Below are 27,235 nucleotides of genomic sequence, written 5' to 3' on the forward strand. Positions count from 1 at the left end.
CTCAGCAACAACTTTAACGCTTGATAAAACATCCCGGTCAGTTTCTCGTTGCCACAAAAAGTTGGCCAGCAGACACATTTGCTAGAAGAAACCCTTCTGCAACAAGGGAAACGTGCTCGCCTACGGCAATCGCGCATGCCCACTGCTCTTTGCAAGGAGGCAGAGGGAAATTCCTTCGTTACGTCGAACGCGCTTACGGAGCATGCGCAGTCTGTTGAGGAGCCCTAGCTAGAACTTTCCCAAGCCAGCCGCGCGTTGCGTGCGTCCTTTCAACAAACGATGACTCAGCGGTACGCACGCCCCGCCCTCCAGAGGGTTTCAGGCCTCCGCCCCACCCGGAAGTAATAAATATCGCGAGGCTTGTCGCGTCTCGCGCGGGCTTGGGGGCGAAATTTAAAACGGACTCGGCCGCTGGGTCTGGCAGCGGCTGTTCCTGGCCGGTCTCGTTGCCTGTCGGTTTTCTCAGGCCGACGCTCTGGGTTTCGGGGGAAAGGAGAAGAGGGGCTTGTGCCCCAGCTCTCTCTCGTAGAGGCCTGTCCAAACGTGAGTCTTCGGTTGCCTTTTCGGGCTCTGGGGTCTTCCACGGCGGCCCAACTGCCGCAGGGCAGTTATTCCTCCTGAAGGCGTGGCCGTACTGCGAAGAGATGCACCTGCTGAGTTATATGGCCAAGGCATGAAAATCTCCTCGCCACAGTGTCCCTTATGGGCAGGCTTCTCCGTCGAGAATAAGTCTCTGCGCCAGGTGTCCCTTTCCCTTCTAGTGGGGACGGTGCTCTCCTTCCTCGTTTCCCCCTTTCTTCCCCCTCACGCTGCCTTTTTCTTCGGGTGAGGCTGCTCTGTCATTCTTGCCTTCTAGAGGGCTAAAGAAATAAGGGGCGCCTGTGTCCGTGTCTCCATGGGGCTGTGGGGCCACTTTGTCTCCTGCCAAAGAATTGGGTTTTGAGGATGCTCAGTAATCCGAGTGTGATACTTGGGTAGAGAAAGTAGGGACCACAGCCAGAGGGAGGTGTTATTCTTGTTGCCCAGGTGCACGCCCTCTTGAGGAGGCCCACCTTGGACCCAGTAGGTTTCGATAGTTGTAATCCAGCTCCTAATGTTCCATTTCGAAGTGACTGACAGGGTGATGTTTGACCTCGCAAGCATTCCTGGAAGAAGAGGATTATTGAGAGCAGATTGGCTTTATTATTATAATTACGTTGCATTTATATCCCAATCCCTTTCCTCTTATGAGAAACCTAGGGCATTTCACATAGCTTTACTTTATCCTTGAAATGACAGTCCTATGAGGGACATTAGGTTGAAAGGCTGTGACTGGCCCACAGTCACCCAGTGAGCTTCATGGATGAATGCAGACTAGAATTCAGATCTCCCAGTCCATACTTTAATCACAGCACCACCCTAGCCTTTTTGGCCTGAGCACAAAACAAAAGCAGCACTGATGGCCACAGCTGATGACTTTCTTTGAAAGAATGATGGAAGAAGTGCTACTCTTGCAGTGTGGTGTAGTGGCTGTCCTGAGTGGGTTAGTGCACTTCTTTATAAAATAGGTAGGTAGGTTGTGTGTTCTGCCTGAGCCAAGACTGCCCTTGAAAGCAGAGAACTACTTGGTTTGGAGAACTGGCCAGCTATGGTTGGTTCTCCAGCTACAGTTATTCCAAGCTGGGATGGCCTGATCCTTTTGCAGTCTTGCATGAGACAACCTGGTAATAGAAGTCTTTACTGTTTAAAGTCTGCTTGTTGTAACCATTTCTGTGTGAAACTTCCTCTGAAGATCATCCAGAACCTGGTTTTAGAGTGCTGCGCTCTCTGTATTGACAGTGGTAGCAAGATATGAACATATCACATGAGTTTTGAAATTTCTGCCCCTTCTGCCAGTAATTTACTGTGTCCAATACAAAGTGATAGTTTGTATCACTAGAAAGCCCTAAATAACCCAGAGATGCCATCCACAGCACTGAACAGCCTGGGATACTTAGGTTGTGGTGCTCTTAAGGAATGTAGCATGTGGGACTACCACATATGGCAGAGCATTTTCGGCAAATGCTCCAGGCTCTGAAGTTCATTGTGTGAAGATTTGACTGTCTATGTGGCAGTCCAAGACTTATTTGTGTGGACTTTAGTCAAGCGAAGGTTTAGTCAAGTGTCTTGTTTGTTTTCTTATGTTGCTGGTTCTGTTGTATTATATAGTTGGGATTTTAGAACTGAGGTGGGCAATTTCAATAGATCTAGAGGATATTTTTGCTTTGTGGATTCTCCCTGCAGGCCTCACTTATTTTCTGTGGCACAGAAAAAAATACTATTCTTTTAAAAAATGCACTGAAAAGGTCAGAATTAGCTTTTTTTTTTTTTTGCAAGCTATGTAATAGCTAAAAAGTACTAACATGGTAAAAGAAAAAGAAAAAAAAGATAGACCAAAATAGCCATTCTGTTGTTTGTTCTGCACAATTCTGAGGGCACATGCAGGGTGCGTTGTTTGCCCCTTTTTTAGAGCAATGATTTTAATATGCTTTATACTACATTTTATGTAAATACTTAGCTTGTAAGATAGGGTGAGATTTGACGGCTACAAGCAACTATGACATGACTTTCAGGGTAAGTTGCACTTTTCACCCAATATGGTAATACACAAATTATAACTATGTTGTAATGCCTTACTTTCTCTCTACCCTTTCTTCATCATTCTAAGTAAGAGAGAAACAAGTTATGAGCTGAAAGGAAACTGGATCCTTATATAATTGCAAGGAAGGAAATGAAGTATAACTAAAAAAAAAACTGCAGGAAGAAAATAGTTGTATAGATGCTTCTTCAATAAAAACTTGTCCTTGAAAAATAGTACAGAGGGAAAAAGAGCAATCCACACATCTGTCTTTTATCTCTTCTGTCATGCTCTGAAAAAAAATTCATCTAAAGATTTGCAAAATGGGTGAGAGATCAAATTTCTACCTGTTTTTTTCATAATGGCAACATCCAGTTTAAGTGGGAGGTAGGCGTTATAGAGCTTGACATTATACAAGTATTACTTAAGACTAGGGAGTAGGTCCATTTATCTTCTTGGGGATTACTTCAAAATAAGAAACTTGGAATTGCACTGTAAATGTAACTAGAGGAAATGTATAAGCTAGAGGCAGATGAAACTGAATTACTGTAGGTTTTAGTCATAATTGAGCCATCATTGCAGGATAAGATAGAAAGGGCTCAGTCTTATTAATTGTGCCCTTACCATTCTGAACTTCCAAGATTTCTTATGCCATGCCTGACTGAGCCCAGGGGTGGCAGAGGCAACCTTCACTTCTATTTCTCTGTGGCAATTTTTGCTAGGCTAGTGATGGCACTTTGAAGGGGGTGCAGGGGAGGCTCAGGATGTCTCATGTCTTGACCTCTTGAAAGAGCTCCTTTCCTCCATCAGTCACATTTCTGAAGCAGGATAATGACCAGTATGGTTCTTTCCACATTAGTTATGATGGAGAGGGCGCTGACACCTGACACTTCAGGGTGCTGCCTCCAACCTTGGTAGCTTTTTTTTATAAGAGGACCACTCTCTACAAGTGCTTTGTTATATCATTGAAGTGGTCCTTGATAGGGCCACAGCTGCTCACCCATTGGATCAAACAGTATGTACAGCAAATGCGCATTAAAATGTTCTAATGATATAATCTCCACAGAACTTTTAGTGTTAATTTCTCTAACAGAATTGGCCATGAACTTAACCTAATGTACTGAGCAGACCTGAACTTCTTTATAGTTGAGTAAACAGTGATTGGGGAAAACTTGCTTTATTATTGTGGCTTGTTATGTATTGGAAGGGGAAAAGACTGGAACTATCTTGGCCGTGGTTACAGAGAGCCACTGTTCCTTGACAGTCTTGTAGGCTTTGGCAGCCATGGAAATACTGAACAGCTGCTTCAAGTAGATTGAAAGGGATTTGCATTTCAATTATCGCACCATGTGATTTTTACCTATTCTGGGAAACAACAGTGAGGGTGGTGGAACAAGATGAAGATACTTAAAGCAGAAATAAGCAGATTTTCTCATTAAAAGTTATTGGATTTATCATGGCAGTATCATAAGATGAACAGACTAGAAGGTAAGTCACTAGGATTTCATTTTTACAAGAAATTATATAACTGAAAACATTTGAGTGGTTTAGTTTTCAGAACTGTATTTTGTCAAATGTACTGTTAATGCAAAACTTCTGCTGTAGGCAATAATATCACTCCTGTTTCAAAGTATTTACAATTTATGCAGGTCTACCTCGATTAATGCATATATCAAAACCATGTTAATCAAATCTAAATCAATGGTAAAAATTACAATTTGACCATAATCAATTACTGTATTAACAATTAATCATGTGGTACTGTTTTAAGAGACAAAATATGATTCCAAAGTAAATGTTTTATTCAATGCACTTTTTCAGAAAAAAGTAATAATTAAAGTTATTGAGTCATGTGCATAGTTTGTGGTAAATTTAAAAAGGCATATTAAAACCATTGCATATATCAAACAATTGTTGCAATTAATTTTACCATGCTAATCAAAACTTGCATTAATCAAAACTGTGTTAACTTCCAGTTGATGTTTATGTTATACTAAGCTTTTACAGATTACCATATATTTGCATTTGTATGGATAATATATTGTTTTTAGTGCTACTTTAGGAGTCTCCAATAGCAGAAAATACTCAATTTCTGCTTTAAAACTCTTAGGTGTGGCTAATGGTCAGTAATGGAGATGGTGATGTAGATTACAATACAGCATAAAGCTACCTAGCTGAACTGTGTGGAAGAGCAGAAAGAAACTTGTGTTTACTGCCTTTACGTAAGTAATAGTTAATATTACCTAGCTTTTTACTACTGAATGATGCTTCCATTGACTGGCTTCCCTTGTCATGCTAAACCCTGGTGAGTTGTTATTGTGGGTGGTTGCAGAGTGGCTTAGCAAGAAAGCTGAACCCAAATGGGTTTTCCTCTTACAAGTTGTTTTGCAAAAGCAAGCCGCCCTGACAAGCCATAGCGTGTAGTAGGGTAATTGAGTGTGGCTTATTCTCAATGTGGTTTAGTGTGACATCTCAATCCAGGAGACAGTTTTTGTGTGTGTATTGTCAGAAGTGGCTAGAGAGCCCACTAACAGCAGCAAACCTTGCTAGTGTTCCACCCTTTTATTGTTCTGTCATAAATGTTTAAATGTCCCCTTGGTTCTGCTGCTTTGTCATGAGATTGATGTATAGTTTCCCTTTGTTTCTGCTTAGCCATGATACCTGCACAAGTCTTCCCTTTATCTACTGACATGAATGTTGTGCAATTTCCAATTGCAGTGAAATAAGAACACCTCCACCCAAGTGTTTTCTTTCTTGCAGCCACCAGCTATATGGCTCGTTGTCAGGTATACATAAAGGTTACAGGGATCACAAAAATGACCAAGGTTTGTGGTAGAGCATAGAACAGGGAACAGTTGTACAAATTTAATGGCAAGAAAAATAAAATAAAAATTTGAGAACACTTCTCTGTGTTCATAAGGGCTCAAACATTGTTTTCTATTTGTGATTTGTTGTGGGGTGGGAGGAATGTTGCCTAATGTGGGGAGAACATTCGCAACTGCAATGAACCAATTGCAGAAAGGGTGTTGACATAGGGAATGGGAAAATGGCATATGCAAGTACAGGCTTGGAGGACTGAAGGTGGTTTAGCGTGATGTGTGAGTATATCTATGTAATACTAGCATAAGCAAAACTGACAGTACAGGTTGGGCGCACATTCAAATTTAGATGTGATGTCATCTGCGTTGTTAGAAATGGCTAGTATCCAATGTTAGTCTTATGTAGAATAGCTCCATTGAAATAAATGACAGTTAAAATAGTCACAGCTAACTTAGTCCTATATAATGAATTTGAAATGAATAGGGCTTAAGTCTGTAGGCTTGTTGACATGAAAGTGATGCGAGTAAAGCCTTAGAGCCCAGTTCCATCTTCTGTCACCAAGCCGAATTTTTTAGGAGCAGAACTAGAAGAGAATTTTAACTCTTGAACTATCTTAAGTTTCACTGCATGGATCCTAACCATCTGTTTGGACTTCTTAATCAAGTCACAAAACCAACACTACAGTTCAGAAAAGGCTTTTTTTTCTCCTTTCATTTTTCTGTGCTCCATGATGACCTTTTAAAAATGCTTGGCAATTTACCTTGTACCCTTGTAGCTGCTCTAAAGTTTCAAGTGTCACTCCAAAGGTGTTAAGAGGGAAATTGAAATTAGTTGCAAGCTGCAGTATTATGCTTGTGGCTTGGGCGAAGTTCTGTGCCATGATATGGTAGTCCATATTCTATATTATCCTGTTTTGTTTCCTTTCCTCCTGGCCTTCTACTGTCTTGCTCTTCCTTGCTAGCCTTATAGAAAACAATAGCAATTCAGCATCTCTTTTCTCCTTCCACTTCCTCCTCTTGTTAGAGAGGCAGCAGCACTTTAATGTGAGAGCCAGAGAAGCAGTCTCTGTGATTTGGCCCTATTCTGTGAGTACTGATCACATAGCTGCCTTCCTCCATCATTAAAGAACTTCTGCCTCTTAATGGAAAACTATCATGTATATATACTGTCAGGGCAAAATGAGTAAAAGCTTTGCAACAGTATGGCTGCTAAAAGCCTGACACCGTAAGAGCTGCTTTACACTTAAAATGGAGTGCCTGATCAGATCCCATGTTACAAGTCCTGCTAATGCTTGTTTGTCTTGCTCGGGTACACTTTTACATACTACAAGTCTTGCTAATTGTTTTCTTGCCCTAAAGGTTCTTTCTGTTTTGTGTTGTCCGAACCCCGTTCAACCAAACTGCCTATATAATCTCCCACTCCTCCTCCAAAATAGTAACTGATAGATTATAAAAGTATTTTGTAAAGACTCCATCTTTGTAGTCCCATGGGGGGCTGCCTATATGCCACATAAATTTCCTGTATGTCTGAATAAACTGTAAATGTATACCACCAGTGGACTCTCGAAAGGTGTTTTTTCATTCATGTCAATACATATATCCTCAAATGTTTGTGATTGTTTCTCTTTAATCCTTGGTAGAAAATGAGTATGGTAACCATGAAAAAAGCATTCTCTCTTTTAATACTGTGGAAGCTGAACCCTTACTCTAAGGAGCTGGAGTAAGGCCAAAGCAAATCCCATGCTTTGGCCCTCTGATAAAATCACAAGTTTATCGTAGCCTTGTTAATAAAAGTGTAGTTACTTACATGACAGGCTTAATTTTTTAAATTGTCATTTGAGTACAGTGCCAGTGTTACAGAAAATGGAAACAGATAAAGACATAATTTCACGTCTTCGATGTCAGCTTAAAGAAGCTGAGGAGGAAAGAAGGAAGGCAGCAGAATATGGATTAAAGCTGGTGGAGAGTGAAAACTTGTTGCAAAACCGGTTAGATGAACTGCAAAATGAAATTGTCACTATAACAGAGGTAAACTTTTATTAAAAAAAACTTCAATACTTAATGGTGTTGGAGGAGCTGTACTACATTTATCTAGTGGCCAACTGGCATAGGTCCTTAGAGGGGTTGCAAATTTTTATCTTTCCATTCTTATTAATATGGTAGTATGGATTGCATAGCTGTTTGCTGTTATACTTCTTGGGTTGGTGCTTTAAGACTGAACTACTAACCTTTTTATGACTTTTTCATAACTTAAATACCTTAAATGTATTACATAAATTAAGGCTAGTGTTTCCTAGCTATTGCTGCCACCTTATGGAAAGTATGTCTCAAAGTCCTGTGTACCTTGGGATAAATGGAGTTCCTTTTCCACCCATAGGCTGTGTACTGGGATTTGTATTTTCCATTAGTAAATATTAAATAGATAATTTTGTGGTATTAACTTTGCTATTTTACAGCAAATTATTGATTTGCTTCCAAATTAATTGTATTTAAATGTATTTAAACAGAGCATATATGGGACTTGTTTTTTTGTGATGCCAGTCTAATGGGCTTTATTATTTTAGGTGCACTCTAATTTATAGATGAGGCTTTTTCCATCCTTGCCAAATTCTATACATTTGACTTGCCACCACACTATCCTAGTGAGAAAACTTCTTTTGCAGAATTTTGAACAAGAAAAGTATACTCTTCAGAGAGATGTGGAATTGAAGAATAGAATGTTGGGAAGCCTAAGCCTTGAATGTGAGAGTCTTAAACAGCAGCAAAGCATACAGCTAGATGTACTGCGTGGACAACTGCAAAGACTACATGGACAGGAAATAAATGAACTTAAGAATAAGGTTTGTAATATGCATACAAAGGATATATACATGTTGCTGGCAATAATTCTCTACCATAAACATGACTGTGGATATGTTTCTCTTGTTGACAAAGCTCTTTTTTGCATTTGAATAGACTTTCATCACTAGTATAATACTAGATAACTAATTACTAGCTACCTATTAAATCAATTGCCATTGCTTCATATGCTATGTTGTATAAATTTATTTCATTGATTTGGGATCTTATTTTTCTCAAATGGCACATTCATATGAGAAACAGTTTTTGTAAGCCATCCTGAGGCTTGTTGCAAAGAATGGGATAGAAATGTTTTAATTAAATTAAAATTAAATTCAGAAGTGCTTGAATTGGGAAGACAGTACTGGGTGTGGGATGGTTGACTTCTGTTGGCATATATTGGCTGGTTGTTGGTTTCGATAGGAAACCACTTGTAATCTTAGGTACAGGCTTTGATGAATACATTTGCCATGACAGGCAGTTCTCCTGCTGCTGGCTTTCTTCTGGCGCAGGGGGAAGCTGGGGGAAACACTGGATATTGGTTTATGAAGATGCACAAAATGCTGTCAGGAAACAGTGCACATTTCCCCTAGGGGAGTATGGTGGTGGGCTCTAGTGAGTACAGTTGTTGGTTTTGCTAGCCAAGCCAGCCAAAAAATTGTTGCTTTTGTATGTTGCCTTGAGTTCTATGATGGAAATGGTTCAAAGTTTGATATACATTTAATACTGGACCTAGATGGCAAAAGTTAGTTGGCAAACATGATGAGGGACTTATTTAAGAGACTCTAAACACAATGTGTTTTCTCTGGAAAATATTCTGTTTCTAAGGTGGAAAAACTGAAATTGGAGTTGGATGAAACTCTGCTTAGCGAGAAACAGCTGAAGCACAAAGTAGACCACCTGAAGGATGTAATTGCTTCCAAATCAGAAGAGCTGCGTGTAATGTCAGAACGTGTACATGAAACTATGTCTTCAGAAGTACTTAATCTTCAGCTTGAGCTACTGGCACTTGAACAGGCAAAGGTATGTAGAAACCTGAGTAATTCTACTTGGTGTCCTGAAGGTTTGTGGATGAACTGTACAATGGTAGCTGAGAGATGAGTTTGCCTGCTACAGAATCTTGAACTGTAAGTAACTATGTAGGTTATCATGTTTCACTGAAGACAATTTGACTAGTAATCAGCTCTGTATCAGGTTGCAATCACTCCCTTTTTGTACAGATGAGTGAAAAGATCAAGTAGTATATTAGAGAACTTCAACCATTTAGTACATTTACTTGCATTGTCCTTTTGTGACAGGCAGGCCTTGAGGACAAGTTACATGATCTGCAGTACAATAAGGAGCAGTTGGAGCTTGGAAACAGCAATCTAACTAATCGAGTGGCACATCTTGAAGAGGAGAAAGAGGAGAGAGAGAAGGATCTTGTTTCTTATTGTAATGCATTAGAGGTGATGTATCTTTCTTGTTGCATGTAGAACATAATACTATTTGCATTTAATAGAAAGGGTTTTTTAACTGGTTTTAGCTGTCTTGCTAAATTTTTTTTTTGCATGATCTGAATATTTGCCATTCTGTCACTACAGTATTACACAGTACAGCTGTATGTATGGTGAAAGGTGTGTTATAACTTGGAACGCAAGAAGGTGGGGAAGAGTCCTTGGTGGTTCCTGTTATAAGTAGGCAAAACATTTTGGTGATAAGCCACTTGCATTGGTTCCTCCTTGGATTCTGCATAGACAGTTTGGATGTACTTTTGGTTTCTGCTTGTTCCATTAGGGGTATGTTTCCACTAGGGGCTGTGGACAGTATACATTGAAGAGTGAAACTGATTATTTATTAGATTTATATCCTGCTTTTTTCTTACAAATTCAAAGCACCTTTCACCTCTACATGCTCTTACCTTGATCCTTGATCTTTCTGACTAAATTAAGTACCAGCAGTGTTAACAGGAACTGGGTCTTTTCTTAAACCTTTTAGATCCACTATCCTGAACAACCACAGGCCAATCTCAAATTAGTCTTTCTAATCAGTGAGAAATATCAAATGTTATGACTTGGCATATATAATGATAGATACATAGCACTGATGATAAAACTGGTAGGATCTAAGACCCTGGAAGCTAAATTTGTAGGCCCAGAACAGTATGTAGTGAGACTGCAGTGTTATATTACAGTCTGTCTTTAGTTGTGATAACATAATAAACCTAAACTTTCTTGACTCAAATTTAGAAAGAGCGTGAGATGAATAGAGAACTTCAGATTCAGCTTGACCATGCACTGCAACAGGCCCTGGACCCTTCTAGTAAAGGCAATTCTTTATTTGCTGAGGTACTGATATTTTTGCATTTAATAGAAAGTTCACCTGCCAATTAAATTTAGGAACAATATTTTTAGTTTTAAATGCCTTATATTTGGTTGCTTTTGAAACAATTTACTCAAGTCATGCAATTTACTAATAGGTGACTATTTTAAGGCTTTAAGCTGTTAAGCAAATGTTATAATTGATGAACTAGACATGCCACTTGAGCCAATCAAATAAATTCACTTGCTGTTCTTTCCTAGTTGAGATACTTCAGGAGTGACTATTATTGCAGAAGCCTCTGGTGATGTTAGGATGATTCTAGATGAAGTGTTTGTGAGCTCTGAAATGTATTACACACACATCAATAGGACAGGAGCTGTGCCTTTCCCACTAGGCCAAACAGTCCAGTAGTAGTGCATCAAACAGTCTATAAGGCATCAGAATGTCATTGTAATGAAATACTTCATCACTGAGGTAATTCCTGTCCCTCTCACAGTGTTTGATCTGCAAGGAAACCTATCTGAAAAGAAAGCCCTGTTAGATGCTTGCTAGGAATATTATAAAGGCATGACTTAAGACCTTTGAAGGATGAGTCAGTGAGAAATGCTTCAACAAATATGTTGGTTCTTGTCAAGGGCTTGTCAATTAAACACTTGTTTTTAATTTAAAAAAATCCCAATAAATGCCTGCTGGTAGCAACATGGGATCACTAAATGGCCCATAGTCTTCTAAATTGCAAGGTGTTCTTTCAAATGCCTTTTGTGGAAATAGTTCAGTTGCAACTAATTGTTTTGGTAGTAAATGGGGAAATCTTGCCATATGGCAGAGATGCTTCTGTTGATTTGCAAGTTTATAGGGCAAGATATCTGTCACTATCTTACAGGAAGGTTTGAAATTATCGAATTATCTGTAATTTTTCACAGGGAATTATTTAACATGGTATTAATTTCTAAATATGTTAAATCTTAAATGATATGTGCACCAACTTAACATGTTTGCAAAAAAATGTTTAATAGGTGGAGGACCGTAGAGCAGAAATGGAACGTCAGTTGATTAGTATAAAAGTAAAATACCAGATGCTACAAAAACAGAATACTTTCACCAGAGAACAGCTGCAAAGAATGAAGGTATGATTAATTCAAATTTTCCATGGTAAAAGTACAAACGAATATAAGAGTGCATGTTTGTGTTAGAGTGCTGTACTTCCTAATAACCAAGGCATTTCTATTTCAGGATGGGATATGTGTGCCTCTCCAGATGTTTAGAACCGTCTCTGGAGAGCCAGATGTTCACCATTCCTGTTGTACTCAATTAACAATTATAGAATTATTCTTGAAGTGACTTGAGATGTGAGGACAGTTCTAAAAACATTTAGAGAAATGAGCAGTGTTTAAGAAACTGAGCTGAATCAGAGTCTCTCCATTTCTGTAGCATTTAAAATTGTACATACATTTCTTCTGATATTTATAGCTGCTTCAAACATGTTGACTCTCAAACAATAGGCTACTGTACATGATCAAGCAGCCCACCATGTAGTGTGGTCATTGTGCAAATAGGGTCAATCAGTAGGTTATATCACTTTATAAAATTGCATATAGTGCAGCATTTCAAATGTTACTTTAAAAGGTAGTTCGACAAGTAGCATGGGTATAAGAGGGGAAGGTGGCTTTGGGTTCACAGAACTTGCATTATGGTTCTTGGAATCCTGGTCATCCTGGTTAACTTCAAATACTTGGTTGCTTGAATCTGTGCTGTAACAGAATATCTGTAGCAATGCTGACCCAATATCTGATTTGGCTGTAGCTGCAGATGGCTACACTCCTACGGATGAAAGGTTCTCAAGGAGAACATGATCAGCTGGAGCGTTTGCAAAGCATGCTTCAGCAGAAGAATGGTGAAATAGAAGAACTTCTCATGAAAGTGAAGCAACTGGAAAAGTCCACAGTAAGAATGTTGTCTGTTAAGCCACTTTTTCCAAAAATACGTTGCCAGTTAGGTGAGGAATGGACTGGAATTGGGTTGAAAAATTTTACCCAGTAATCACAGGATCCAGGAATTGCTTCTTTGCTATATCAGTATAGTTGAGTATTCTGTGCTTGGGATCCAAAGATTATTCTAAACATCTGTGGATAAGCTGATTCCTTTGTATTCTAGGGCTAAACAGTTGCAGGAAAGGTCACTGGATAAGGTCTGGTTTAAAGGAAGCAACACATCTTAAAGGCCATCCACAGTCTTGCACACTTACTGTTCCTGGTTATCTCAAATTCATGATTAAAGGGATGGGATTCTGACACTCTAAACTCTACTTTGGAAGGAGGAATTTATCAGTGTCTATGCAACATTTAACAGCTACATCCCTTATTTGGGGAGCACGATGAAGACTCGCTATGTTGTTTCCATTAATTACTGCAGCTTTTGTACCTGTAGTAGTCCTTCTAGCTCTATTTTGCTGAGTCCAGTTCTGGCAAGTACATGGCAGAGAAAAATGCTTTTTTGGTGGTACAGGGCGAATTGTGTTCAATTCTAAATGCTAGGCCAAGGAACAGCTCAATTTTGAATGCAAAGTTCATATAACAGTTCTTACTCAAAGGTTTAGAGTTCTGTCTTTCCTAGCTTGATTCCAAAATAAATAAAAATAAAGGGATATTATGCCCTTAAGCATGTAACCTACTGGCTTTGTGTTGATCATGTCATAAATTAAGTTACCTCTTTCCATAGTATCCTCAATGTTTACTGATTCTTTTCTTATAAAGAATGCCCCACTATTATTACATTTTAGTTGGATGTACTTTTTCTATCATGTTACTTGTCATTTTCTTTTACTATTAATATTCAAACCAAGTTTACTGAGTTAAAGGCAAAAAAGATTTAATTTTTAATTCCAATGTCTCCTCAGAAGGTATCGGAAAACTCTAGAGAACTGAAGCTTTTTAATGGTTCAGATTATACAGAGGTTGAAGATGGCTATTATACTGACTTGCTTCAGATGAAACTTGAAAATTCAAAGTAAGTCTCATGAATTTGAAATGTAGAATAGAAACTGGCAGCTTGATTTCCAAGCATTATTTACATATACCGGAATATCAGTTTGGGTACTCTAGCCTGATACTGGAATGTCAGGATTGATACCTTAGGTTTTATCTGTTAGCTTATTGTAGCCTATGTTGAAATAAGTACTTTGTACTACTTATACAAGAGAGATTTTCTTGGTCTTTTAGGTAAGTGATACATAACTGTGTTACTAAGTAATAACTGAGCCAATTCTGTGGTTTCCTTGTGCAAGTGCTTGCGCTAATGTTTTATCATATTTGCTCCAAACATTATCTAGCCATGACCTCATGTTAACCCAAGAGGTAAAAACATAGGAGTACTTGTTGAAATGAGGCAATTTGGCAATACTGACAGCCAATTCCACAGTGTGTTTGCAACTCTTCCATCATCCATCAGCAATAACATACTGATGCTCCTACATGATTATCCACACATGGAAAACACCAGTTGTGACAAGGCAACAGCAGAGACTGAAAAAACTGGGCAGGTTTAGTGCTGAAAAGCAATAACTGAATGAAAATAGTATAGCACTCCTCAAGTACCTGAAATGTTGTTCTTTCAGGGAGGAGGGCAGGATCTCTTCTCAATCACCTCAAAGTACAGGACATGGAATAATGGGTTCAAGGCAAAGGAAGCCACATTCCAGCTGGACATCTGGAAAAAAATTCCTATCTGTGAGAGTACTACAACAACTGAACCAATTAACTAGGAAGGTTGTAGGCTCTCCTGCACTGGAGACATTCAAGATGCAGCTGGACAGCTTTCTGTTAAGGATGCTTTTACTTGGAGTTTTGCATTGGTTGCACCTAATTGTCATATTCCAATTCTACTGTTTTATTGATTCTGTGAGACATTGAAACATCCTGAGCACATTAGGATAATTAACCAGTAGTGTGGAAGAAAAGATTACTATAAGCAACTGGCTATCTATGAAGAGAGAAATGGAGGGGAAAGTTTCACCAAATAACTCCTCTTCCTGCTGGAGATATCCAACAATTTAACTCATGCAGCACTGGGCACTGGCACAGCTTTTCTTTGAAGACTTTTGGGTGTTGACAAGTGGAACAACTGTGTCAGCATCCTGGCTCCCATTTTGCATCCTCTATATTCTAGTATACTCTACAAGTATAGAATATTGATATTTGATGCTAGTGCCGTTTCAGGGCAGGAACGGATTGCAGCCATGGTAGAAAACTACTGGGGAAAATGCTGTAAAGTGGTGTTTGATTTCTAGAGAAAAAGATCTCAAGACTTTTCTGAAAAAAAGTCTGCGAAATCTTGTTTCTGCATTCATCACCGTCTACCAGATGTTCTGAAGGGTGATTGCAGATACTTTTTGTCTCTAATGCAGCTGGCAATAATGCAACTCCTTATAAGCCCTGTGGCAGGTGTGGTGGGAGAGGGGCGGAGTGCTGGGTCCAGCTCCAGGAAAGAGTACCAAAGTACTTTGGTAGTACAGTACCAAAATTTGGCCTTCAATTTCCTGAAGTATTTCCACTCCCATGAACCAGGTCCCCATTTTTTCCTTCATTGTCACAGCGTTTTGTAATTTATTTTTAATTCGTTTTGGTGGTGTTTTTGAGTGAGAGCCCACAGAGAGAGCCCACAAGTGTTGTGTTTTTCTTACTGTAACAGCTAGATCATGATTAATATGAGTTTGAATGATGCAATATTCAATTTAGTGTGAGTTGTACAATGATACCAGGTCATGTTTAATGTGAAACAAAATTCAGTTAATGTGAGGCTAGTACATGTGCACTTGTGGTTACTAAGTTTCCATCAGGGCTTTAGACGCTGCTACTTCTGATTTGCTCTACCTGTCTCTGAACTGTATGGTTTATGAATCTAATTTGCACTTTATTTTCTTAGATCTATGAAAAGGACAAAGATAGGATTTTGCTGCTGTTTTGTGAATGCACAATTAGAGAAGTTTGTGAATCATAGAGAAGGAAGTGGCAGCAAAATAGAGCAGTTCAAGCAGATAAGAGGCAGTTTTTATCCTTTTGATAGTTTGTCACACAGACAAGAAGTGTGCCATTAAAGCAATATTGTGTTTTGACATTATTGATGTATAGTCAATAGATCACTGAATCGAGCAAAAACTACATCACTGTTACATTACACTGCACAAAGCATCAATAGTGTGTATAACACCTATGCTCTCAACTATTCTGTGATTTTTTAGGTAATTTAAATTATATTTTTATCCTTTGCTGTAATATTTTGTTAATAAACATATAAAAACTTAAGTTTAAAAAAATTATTGCCCATTTCCATCCAATGACCTTATTTTACATAGGATTATAACTTGAATTGTGTGAGTTTGAATAATGTGACCATAATGTGGGATTCATTATGCACACTAATTGAAACCTACCTGTACATATGTCTCCTCTACCTTGTGGCATTCCAGGTTACTGTCACTTCCTGATTGGTAAAAGTCCCATAGGAGAAATTACCTCATGACTTCCCCTTGGTGGGATGCTAAGGAGGTTACAGGCTGCCAGAAAGATGATTGTATAACAATGGACAGATTGCTTAGGGGCTCAGGTTAAGCACTTTCTAAGCAAGCACAAGAATCTTGAATCCAGCTCATTGGAATTTCCCACTTTTTGTTTTGTTTGCAGTATCTTTCTTTATGAAATTGCCCAAGAATGGTTTGAAAAATGTGTAGGAAAAATCTTAATTACAGTGCTGAGGGAAAAAAAACTTTTCTGATCACCACAGCTGCTACTGTGGCTATCTTGTGCTTGCATGTAGGTAGCAGAAAGTGCCATTGGGACAGATGGTGAAGGAGGATGCCAGAAAACATCCTTTAGTGAAGATAGCTGTAGAAAGATGATAGCTGTAGATTTTTACAACAGGTTAAGCTTTTTAAAAATGGTACATTTACAGGCAGAATAAATGGGAGAAGAGAATATATTCATTGGTACTAAAACTAAACTGAAATCTAGCAAGTTCAGGCCTGATGAGGACCCTGAGTACTTAATGCTTATGCAGTTGTATACCTTTTAATATTCATACATATCTCTTTATTTTTGGGCAGTAAAGAAATAGAGAATTTGAAGAGTGAATTGTCATTACAACGGATGAAAGCTCTATTTGAAAGTCAGCGAGTCTTGGAGATGGAGCGGAAACTTTTTGCAATTGAAAGACAGTTTGAGTCTTCTCAGAGTGAAAACATAAATCTGCATGTTCTGCTGGATGAATTGAAAATTAAATATGAACCTGAAGGTAACTTGCTTTTTTCTAATCTATAAATGTGAAAGAAGTTGTGAAAGAATTGATAATGATTAACCAGGAAGAAATGGGGAATCTTTTGCAACATAATCTGAGCTTTAAGCATCCTGCAAAAAGTAACCTAAATGAAGCCAACTGCATGTGGTTGCTTCCCTTGCCCTTTGGTGTGAGATGATGAAGACAAAGGACAACATTCCTATTAAACAAGTTTAAGCAATTCAAATAGGAAAACTGAGGGGCTTGCCTGTCAGCAGTCTTTTTCTCAATATTCACCTCATTGTTTCAAGATTTTCTCTGATCTTCCTAATTCTTAGTTGTGTTTTGCGGTTCCCAAAGGGTCCTAGTTATAAAATCTCTTAATTAGAGCCTCTAGGATAGTGATGGCGAACTTTTTAGAGACTGAGTGCCCAAACTGCAACCCAAAACCCACTTATCACAAAGTGCCAACATTGCAATAAAACCTGAATACTGAGGTTTTGGTTTAGAAAAAACAGCTCATATATTAACATCTTTTGTCTTAAAAGAAAAACACAATAATAGAGCTTCCAATGATACAAACAGCTTTTTATTGAAAGGTAAAAGTTTACATTTGGCGTACTTTTTGCACAATTTGAACTTTGCTGTTGTATGCATGCTGATAATTTGTCAAACCTTAGCTCAAATATGCCAGAAGGACAGCACAACATTAAAAGAATCTCAGTCTCTTAATTAGAACATCTCTTTGCTAAATCTTAGATATTAAATTTCATTTTTTCATAAACTCAAAGCTTAAAATCTTGTGTTAATAAAAACAAATGTATTAAAACTCACAGCCAATCCCCTTGGCCAGCAATGGAAAAGCTCGGACGAGTTGTGGCTAATGAGTTGTGGCTCGTGATGGCATCACCTGGCACTGCTACTCCTTTCTGAGCATGTGCTAGACCCCTGTGTGCGCTGTTATCCGATGCTCGGGAGACTTGGCTCACGTGCCGACAGAGGGCTCAGCGTGCCCGCTGCAGCACACGTGCCATAGGTTTACCACCACTGCTCTAGGACTTGAGGCAGTTTCACAACTTGATGCATTTGCTTTTATTTTTATTTAAAATGTTTTTAATCCCTTATATTTGTGGGCTCTCTAGATGGCTTACAAAGGGACACTAACTGTGGAGTCGAACTTGTGGCGAATCTGAGTGACTTTATCCCTAAAGTGCTGTGCAAATTCATCATAGCAGGCAACCAAGGGTTCAACAGGATCTGTCTGGAGCCCAGTTTGCAAAAGGCTCCGAAACACTCAGAAAAGCTCTGCTGGATGGCACTGTGAGGATGCAATACTGAGGAAGAACAATTTCTTCTTTGCTGCCTTCATCACCAGAGTGTAGGCTCGATAATGAGCACTAAGCTGTGTCTGGTCAGAGTCATCACAAGTTTTTCTTTACCTGCACTCTAGCTGTCTCCCAGCTGCTTCAGTGCCCACAGCTCAGATATGTACCAAGGCATTGTACATGTACCAAGGTGCTTTTCTAATGTAATTGGAATAGAATAAAAGAGCATGACCAATTAGTGAAGCTGACACACAATCTACTGTTTAAGCTCACATCACTGATCAAATAAAACAAGGTCTGCCTTATTGCTCCAAAATCTACTTCATGGGTACTGGTGGTTTGGTGTAATATTTTATACAACTATTTCCTACTTGGAAAATGCCCTGCTATGACTTAGGCACTTTTATATGCATTCAGCTTTAGTGACACAAATGTTTATTTTATGTAAAGCTTTTTTATACTGTCCTTTACTAAAAATTCCGGGATGGTAATACAATGAAATAAAAGTACAGCAACAGGCAACAAATTACATCAGATAAAACCCCATCTTAAAAAACATTGACACTTAAAAATGGGAAAATAGGAAGGTTTTGGCCTGGCGCTGAAATGAAAAAAGTGTTGGTGCCAGGTACACCTCTCTGAGAAGCTTGTTCCACAACCAGGATGCCATTGCAGAGAAGGCCCCTTTCTGGGTAGCAACTCTTCTGATCATCTTAAAAGAAGGCTCCTAAAGGACCTCTGACCCAGATCCTAGGGGGCAGGCAGGTATGTATGGAAGGAGGTGCTCCTCCAAACATCCAGGTCCTAGGCAGCCCAGGGCTCTGAAAGATTCATTTGGTATAAAGCGAACAAAGATGCAACTAGACTGTCTTCCAATTAGAATGTGTCTGTGGGATTCAGGTGCGTTCAAGATTTTCCATCAGAGCTTTTCAGCCTGCCTTTCTTTTAAAGAAAAATAAATTAATACACTGAGTGCATGTGACTGCCTATACAGCAATCACATTTTCATTTGACCTGGAGAATTATTCTGGTTTGGCTTTGTCTTTGTCCCCTAGAATTAATGAAGCACCCAATCAATCTCGAGAAGGCTCCAGCTGACATTATTTCAGATAATTTGAATGGCAGAAGCTCCTCTTTGAGTGAAACCTCTTCCTTGTGGCCTGAAAATAAAGAAAATATAAAACAACATGACGATGCTCTGAAAACAACACTTCAAGCCATGTCAATGAACATAATTCACCCTCCAGCAATGGAACATAAAAGTAATCAGCAGGGAAAGAAGAAAGTTAGAATTAAAGAAGAACTTGATGTAACAGCTATATGTAAGAAAGATGGGAATGATATTGGACCATCTTATGCCACCAGGTCAGTGTCTTCTAATATGTATGTGCAAAGCAATCAGCACAGACCTGCATCTCTCTTTTTTCGCTGCATGAACTATGCTATCCACTTGTTCATTTACCTTCTCAGTGTTGCATGCAGTGTGCTTCCCCAATTCCAGCTGCCTAGTTTGAAATTTTCTAAATTCTTTAAAAAGGTAAAAGTAGCACAGAATGAAAAGGACCTGTAATTCATTGACTTGAGTCATCCTTACAGCTAAAGGGCTTTTTCGTTTTTTGAAATCATTGTAAACTAGTGCTTCTGCAGTACTGTCCATCTACATTAACAATTGTAATATTCATTGTATTGTGCTTTTCTGCTCATTACAGTGTAGGATAAAGATTGTGGCTAAATAAATTGCACCATTGACTTGATAATGCAGGCTTCCAAAAGCAATTTTCAGGTTTCAAACTACAGTACATCTAGAACATGTAATACAGACTGTGAAATCAAAGAGAAACATGGTAACTGTCTGAGCACTTCCAAATATGGAAGATTGTTAGATGCTCAGAAGGGAAGAATTTGTTATTTACAGCTTACTTTTCCTTTTATGTACTATTCCTTTTGACATCTATTCTTAGTACAACTTTTTATGTTAAAGCTTTTGGAAGGATAAGCATTATATGTTTGGCCTTCTCAGAGGGCACAAAGTACCTTTTCTTTGGTAGTAACATATAGAATGCTGCTAGACCTATTTTATTTATACTTTTTCATTACAGTGTATGCATACTTGTTTGTATAGGGCACAGCTTATCTGATTATAATGCATTATATGTCTGCTTATATGAACTGGTAATGAGGGTCTATTTTAAGGTGACCAGGAGTACAATCCAATTGTGCTGTCTGTAACCCTGTGTACTCAAGAGGCTTATGGCCATTCTATGCTGAGCATGAGGAGAATTGGAAGAAATCTGCATCTCTTTGTCCACCTGCCCTTCTGGAGTATCTTAGAGGAAGAGGGAAGGAGGGTGTAGTGGCTGTAGAATTTTTGTTATCCTGGCCTCTTCAGTCTCCTCCCCTTCCTCCAAATCCTCCCTTTTCCCTTTCCTTCTCCACCTCAGAGCATCTGGAATGTTTCTTTCTGTGGCAGCGTAAGAAGAAAGGGAAGAGCTCCAATTTCTTTGAGTTTGAAATGCTGTCTCTGACCTCAGATCTGGGAATGCAGATTCTCCTATGGAACCACAGATGTTGCCAGGGGGCCATAGGATTCTTCCATCTGGACAAAACAATATTTCCTAGTTGTAAAAAGGAGAAACATGTCTGGATAGTGGTGGCTTGGAATGGTAGGAAAAATTTGCAGAGAAAAAGTAGTGGAGTAGGAGCTAGAAATGGAGACTATTTTACAGGATGTTGAACAGAAGAATTTTAGGACATTTATGCTATCTAGATTTGGTTGTTGCTTTTGATAGGTTAGTGACAAGCCTGTGGCTGCATTTTTATTCTGTCATGTAAATAAGACATTTGATATGTTGCATAGTCATGTGCACTTGGGTATAATTACGCTTTTCTGCAAGCTGCATTCCTTTGGAAGATTTTTTTTTTTTTTACCATGGCAGCCACTTTCCTTCCATGAATAAACACAGTACTGATACTAGCACCTAAGTGGAGTGAGGGAGTTACTTTCCAAACATAATTAAAGTAGATGTGCATATATATAATTGGTCTAAGAAGCTAATCTTAAAATATACCTGAATGCTTGTCTTTTAGATGAAGGCACGTTCCATCCCTCTCTCTGCCCCCACCCCCAAGTTGCAATGAAAATTCTGGAATCTTGGGGTTGTCAACACACTGTCCGAAGGTCATTAAGGTATTAAGGTCCCAAGCTACTCCTAATTAGAAATGTAAAATAAACCAAACATTTACTGTGAATGGCTGCAAAGCAGCAGAAACCCGGTAGTTGTCCTTCCCCACACCTTTTCCTTGCTCATAATTCTTTTGGACCCATATCCCAAAGCATCCTTTAGAGGAAAGAGAGAAGGCTGGGCAGCTGGAGGTTGGAGTTCTGGAGCTAGCCAGCCAGACTGAAAGAAGAGAAAAGGAAAGTTCTGCAGTTTCTACTTGGCCAGGGAGCAGAGTAATGAGACACAGAAGAAAGAAGCTGGGGAAGCCAGTGGTGAGAAACAATGGGCGTGCTTGTCTTCTGCCCTGATTTCTTTCCCTTTCTTCTGTGGAATTCATGCTTTGTTGCAGTACCAAATCTGTGATTGTCCACAACCCATGGGAGCTCTTTTTTTTTTTTTTTTTTTTGACAGTGCCCCCAGTACTTCTGTAAAGTAAATTCAAATGTGCCTGCAAGCCTGAAAAGACTGTGGGCCCTTTAATTGCAGGTACCTATGTGCACTTATTTAAGTAGCATCATGGTATGTAACAATATAGCTTGATTTAAATTAAGGTGATTTAAAACAATGCTTTAAGTCAGGAAGATAAGACTGATTTGCAATTGCTGATATAATCAAGTTTTTTGTGTTCACTATTTTTTAGATTTCTTAAATTTGAACACTTAAGCCATTTCAGTGTTCATCAAAAGTGTCATTTACATGTTTTCATTCTTACAATAATGTATTTCTATCTGTCGCTTTCTGTACATGTTGCAGGCTTTTCTTAAAAAAAATCCTACAAAGGAAATGTATTTGACATGTTTCACATAATCCTTTTTATTTCTACTCACCATGGCACTTTAAGGTTAAACTGCTGTCTGGACAATGTTGACTTCTCTTCTTTCCAGCACTACTTCTTTCTCTTTCACTTTTCCTTGCCCTACTCTCAAAAACAACAAAGCACAAATGAAATGCTGAAGACAAAAAGAAGTTACTTTGCAGTAAATTAGTTCATTTTCAACCAGTAAAAATAAGATATGTTTAAGGTGAAATATAAATATAATTTTCAATGACCAAATTGATTCTTTTACATATAAAAACTTTTTGATGTCATGTATCTAGTAGAAGCACTGAATCACGTTTAGAGATAATGACCTGTTTCAGAAAGTGAAGATCCATCCTTGTTATGGTAGATGTGTTGTCATGCTATGCAAACTGCTTCACCAAGGGTGATTTCCTCTTTCGAACAAGCCATTCTGCAGTGCTTGGGGTTGTTGTCACCCATGGTGGGTTGTTCTCCTGTCCAAACTTGGACAACATGCCCGGCGTGGTTGAGCACAACAGGCACTGAGCCACTTTGAGGGACAAAAGGCCTTGGTGTTCCTGACAAGCGGCTGTCAGGGCAGCACTGTTGGCAGCAGTCCCTAAAGTGCACAAGAAGCATTTGGGGCTACTGTCAAAAGTTTCCCCATGTTTGCAGTGGCACAGAATGGCCATCCTTGCTGGCAGCTTGAGAGTAGATTTCACCAGCCTCTGTCAAAATTGGCTGAATCCACTCCTCCCTTGGCAAAGAGGAAAGGGCATTCTTGTTGGCAGTTGGAGAGGACTATTCTTGAGCGGTTGGCAAGGGAGGCCAGGAGGCAAGAGCAGCCCCTGCCCCACTGCAGAATGGGTGAGCCGTGCCTGCCGCCTCCTGCTTGACAGGTTTCCTCTGACAGGAAGTGGGAGTCCCTGGTCCACTCAGTGGCACTGCTTGAAGCACAGGGCAGCCGAGCAGATCAGGCACCTTGGCTTCCTGCCCAAGAGTAGACCTCTGGAGCAGGAGGGTGGGAGCCAGTGATTGGCTCAGTGGGCCACCAAGCAGATTAGGCATCTTTGTCTGCTACTCCCTCAGGAGCAGGAGTACTCTATTGGCTTCCCTGTGCTGAACTTCAGGCATGAGTCTGTTTTGCTTTATAGGGGCAAGAGGGGTGTTTTTTAATGTTTCTTTGTCCCTGTAGGACAAACAGGTCTACTGCTCTGCAGTTCAACTTCCAGCCTTGGTTGCCGCAATGTGCAAAAAAGTGCCTGATGCAAGGGCCAGATGTCAAACATTTTGTGCTACAAGGATCCTCTGGTGGATCCCATGAGTGAAAAGAGACTGATTCTTCTTGTGTACTCTGGGATACTGCCTGAAGCATGGCTGGGGGAGTGAAGGGTCCATGAAGGTGGGTAGCCTTTCAGGGTCACCATGGGTTTTTCACAAACTACCCAATGTGGCCTGGTTAGGTTGTCCTGTTGTGTGAACTCAGCAAAAGTGTAGTCATAATGTGCTGTTCATATTTAGTTAATATTAACCTAAATATTATTTGAAATACCTGATCTTTACAGTCTAAAGAGAACCAAACTCATAGACTTTAAATTGTTGTCCTTTAAAACAAATACTACAATTTGAGTGTACTTGTATCTTTAAGGCAATTGCAATGAAAATGTTAAAGGACAAGGTCTTGCAGGGAGCCTGGTGTGTGGTAGGTTATAAAAAGTGAACCAAATGAATGTTCGTCATATGTGAAGAGGGTATTTGAGTAGGGAAGGCTTGGTCCATGAAACAGAAGGGATAATAAGTGGTCAGACAGGAAGGAACAGATAGTGGAATTAGGAGAGAGAGAACTTTAAAGGGAAGATACTGGGTGGCACCTAAGAGATGGGAATCTTACCAAAAAAAGTTTGTCTAGGTGTGAAGTTGGAGTAAGTCCCTCTGAGAATGAGGAGCCAAATCTACATGTAGTCAGTGCACAGAGGTTCTTTTAAGGATAATATAACTTAAAAATATAAAAGTGTGTTTCTCTCTCTTGAGTTGCAGTCAGGCATTTCCCATGCTCAGTGGTGCCTTGTGTGGTCTCCTGAGGCAGCCCTTTCTTAAGCTGTTCATTGTGAAGAGATGACGGGTTCTGTGCTGAGAAAAGACGTAAATGTGCTCAATAATTCTGAGCTGGAACCAGGCAGAATTAAATGTGCTCAAGAATAAAGAACTGGAACCAAAAGAAAAGTTTGAATTTTAAAATACTCTTGCTAAAGGCATACAGAACAAATTAGTGTGCTAGCATTGATAATTTTTGCCCAGTGAAAGCTAGTGTGGATTGACTTCATGCAAATTAACCATTTTTATGAGCAAACTATTGCAATTAAATTGCTTTAATATTCTATACTTCTGTGAGTCTGTCTCTGTACCACTTTCTCCTCCTCCACTGCATTGCTGGGCTGGATAGGAGAACATTTGCTTGAAAGGTGGAAAAGACGATTGCTGGATTTAGCAACTAGCAGGCATTCAGCTGATAGAGAAGGACACTTCCCTATCTCTTTCCATTTAGGAATTGCAGAGAGGAGTAGTATATTTTTCTTCATATTTAGCAAAGTGTAATTCTGTGCTACCAACAGACTCTCATTGTTTCATTGGCTACTATCCCTGCCAAATCTATCTAAGATGAGGATGGGGTCAGGAATTAACAGCCTGAAAGCAAACTGTCAAGAATAACTATAACTCAGATTGTTTAGAATAAATAGCAATCAGCACAGCTACTTTCTGTGTGTTAGAAAGCCTTGACGGAGCCAAGAGTCCCCAGGAGCAAAGAAAAAGAATGGGCCAAGAGGAAGAAAGGTAAATCAAGCTGGGAAGTCTAGTAAGTTCTCATTCCACATTCCACCTAGGTGCAAGCCATATTTTTGTTCATATTATCACATATGCAGCCACTGGAAATTGAGTTACTAACTATACAGATTTAAGTAATCATAAAATTCACCTAAGGCATTTGATTCATTTATAATCTCCTGTATTATGGAAATGTCTTATGAATCTTTAGTACAATCAAGCAAAGATTGGGAAATAATTCTAATTGTCTAATTCTAAGTGTTAACTGTACCAACCTCAGCATTGCAACCACATGCCTAATGAGATCCCAGAGGGTAAAACAAAGATAAAGCTTTCTTTGAATAAGGCAGAACACAGTCAAACTGCTTGGCTTATGACAGCATACTTGATAGTTCTCTTATACTTCTTTCTGATTTTTTTCCACTAAACCAGTTTCTCATGGTATAATCGCATGGCAAAAATGAATGTGATTAACCCAGTTGGGTTGATAGTGCTGGCTACGTGCTTTCATTCACACTTGTCAACACCTGTAAGGCAGAGGGATGCCACTCAGGAAGAAAAGCCCTAAGCAGTCACTCAGCTGTACTGCTGCTCTTGTAAACCATTTGCTTTTGGGTCATACCACACAGAAGAGGATGTCACAGTTAGGCTTGCGTTAATCAGGTTTGAGTATAGGTGCACTTATATTGAGTTGCTTTATGTCGCTCTAATTCCGTAAGAAAAGCATCACTTTTGAGCTGGGAAGAGTTGTGGTCATCATATTCTTTCCATCCTTGGGTGGAGAAAAGCCTGATCTGTTTCCATTTCTGCAAAACAGGAACAGAAATTTTCTTCCTTTTCTGTCTCACCTATGACTAAAGAGAGAGTGGTGCCAGTGTTCTGGAATGCTAGCATTATGATCTTTAGTTTGTCCAGATGTTTGGAGCATGCTTGTGTCAGGGCTGAGGCTATAGCAGAACTTCTTTAACAGTTGTCCATTTTTTAAACTCTGGAAATTATTTATTTAAAACTTTTATATCCTGTCACCACATGCCTCGGCATCTTGGGGCGGCTTACAAAGGTGAAGCCAATGAAATGACCTATAAATATTACTCGTGTGTGTTAATAATACCAAATTTTTTTGGCTTGCCTGTCTACAATTACCAGTAATACATCATTGATTTAAAAGGAAAAGAATCACAATTCCTTTTCTACTTTACATAAGCTTTCCTGCTTGTTTACCTAGAAGAAATTCCTATATGACAAAGGTGAGTGGCTATTTAAAAGACTGATTTTACTGCAATGCAGGAAAGAATCCTGTGGCATAATCCTCAGTTTCAGTAACTTCTGTGTGCTAGCCAAGTTGAAACAGATTTTTTGTTTGTGATTCAGGTATATCCACAGAAGGTTATTGATAAAAATGCTTGAACTAGTCTAGTTGCTCATAAATATAGTGGAAAAATAAGCATTAAGCTTCCAAATGTACCTATATTGATGCGGTTTGTTCATTTAAGCTTTGTCTTTATGGCTTTTTGTATGTCTGCTTGCTTTTGGTCATGGCTTGATTTAAACAAGTGTCAAATCCAATAGTGGCATGTGAACTAAGAAGTCATGGCATGATTTCATAGTATTTAACATTTTGATTAGTATTTTAATAACCAATGTTTATATTTGTTTAAAGTGAAACGAGAGTGGTTGCTTTACCTATAGGTTAACATCTGAACCTGGAGTAAAGGCTGAAGAAAATTGTGATGCTTCAACTGAAGATGCAAGTAAACATGAAAAGCAAGGAAAGAAGAAAACTTATCCTGTAATTTATATGTCTTCCAAACAAAATTCTGAAAATCAGTGTATTCAGCAATAAAGCAAATATTTATTTCATGTTACAGAAGGCCTTACAGATTTACTTATTGAGCAATACATTGGAACAATAAAATGGGATGTCTTCAGTGCCTTCAGACTCTATTGACAACCTTTAATAGTGGCATCAGTGCTGAAGATACATAATACTAAAAAAATGCTTTGGTCTACTATTACAGTTGGGGGAAGCTACACAACACAACAACTGGTTGGCTAAGAAACCATACAGTAAATCTGAAAATGGTATTAGTATGAACATCATGAGCTCTACATTAGAAAATGTCGTACATATGTGGTGGGTCGTTTTCTGTGCATGGGAAAATGTGGACTAGCTGGTTCCTCAGTTTTTGAGGTGTATCACAGTGTGTCTCTTTTTAGATGTACTAATGTGGCAAACATTGTGTCAAATAAAGCTTTAAAGCAGT

At 39.1% G+C, this 27,235-nt stretch overlaps 1 protein-coding gene across 4 annotated transcripts; it reads left to right on the top strand.

Annotated features, from left to right (window-relative positions):
* The first annotated feature begins 375 nt into the window (after positions 1-375).
* SPDL1 (spindle apparatus coiled-coil protein 1) lies at positions 376-27,235 on the top strand. 4 transcript variants are annotated; one of them, XM_044453926.1, is made up of 13 exons: positions 411-543; positions 4,707-4,818; positions 7,262-7,443; positions 8,079-8,255; positions 9,082-9,276; positions 9,552-9,701; positions 10,482-10,580; positions 11,571-11,681; positions 12,358-12,498; positions 13,451-13,560; positions 16,652-16,839; positions 19,202-19,511; positions 26,661-27,235. In XM_044453926.1, exons 3-13 carry the CDS (start codon positions 7,279-7,281, stop codon positions 26,812-26,814), a joined length of 1,800 nt encoding a protein of 599 aa, XP_044309861.1. In that variant the 5' UTR covers positions 411-543; positions 4,707-4,818; positions 7,262-7,278; the 3' UTR covers positions 26,815-27,235. The 4 variants fall into 4 exon arrangements, with proteins under 4 accessions (XP_044309864.1, XP_044309861.1, XP_044309862.1 ...); XM_044453927.1 differs by lacking the exon at positions 411-543 and adding an exon at positions 551-2,592; XM_044453928.1 differs by lacking the exon at positions 411-543 and adding an exon at positions 2,623-4,084.

This window comes from Varanus komodoensis, unplaced genomic scaffold (genome assembly GCF_004798865.1).
Source record: "Varanus komodoensis strain SLA01 unplaced genomic scaffold, ASM479886v1 scaffold7_1, whole genome shotgun sequence".
In the NCBI taxonomy this organism is placed as follows: Eukaryota; Metazoa; Chordata; class Lepidosauria; order Squamata; family Varanidae; genus Varanus; species Varanus komodoensis.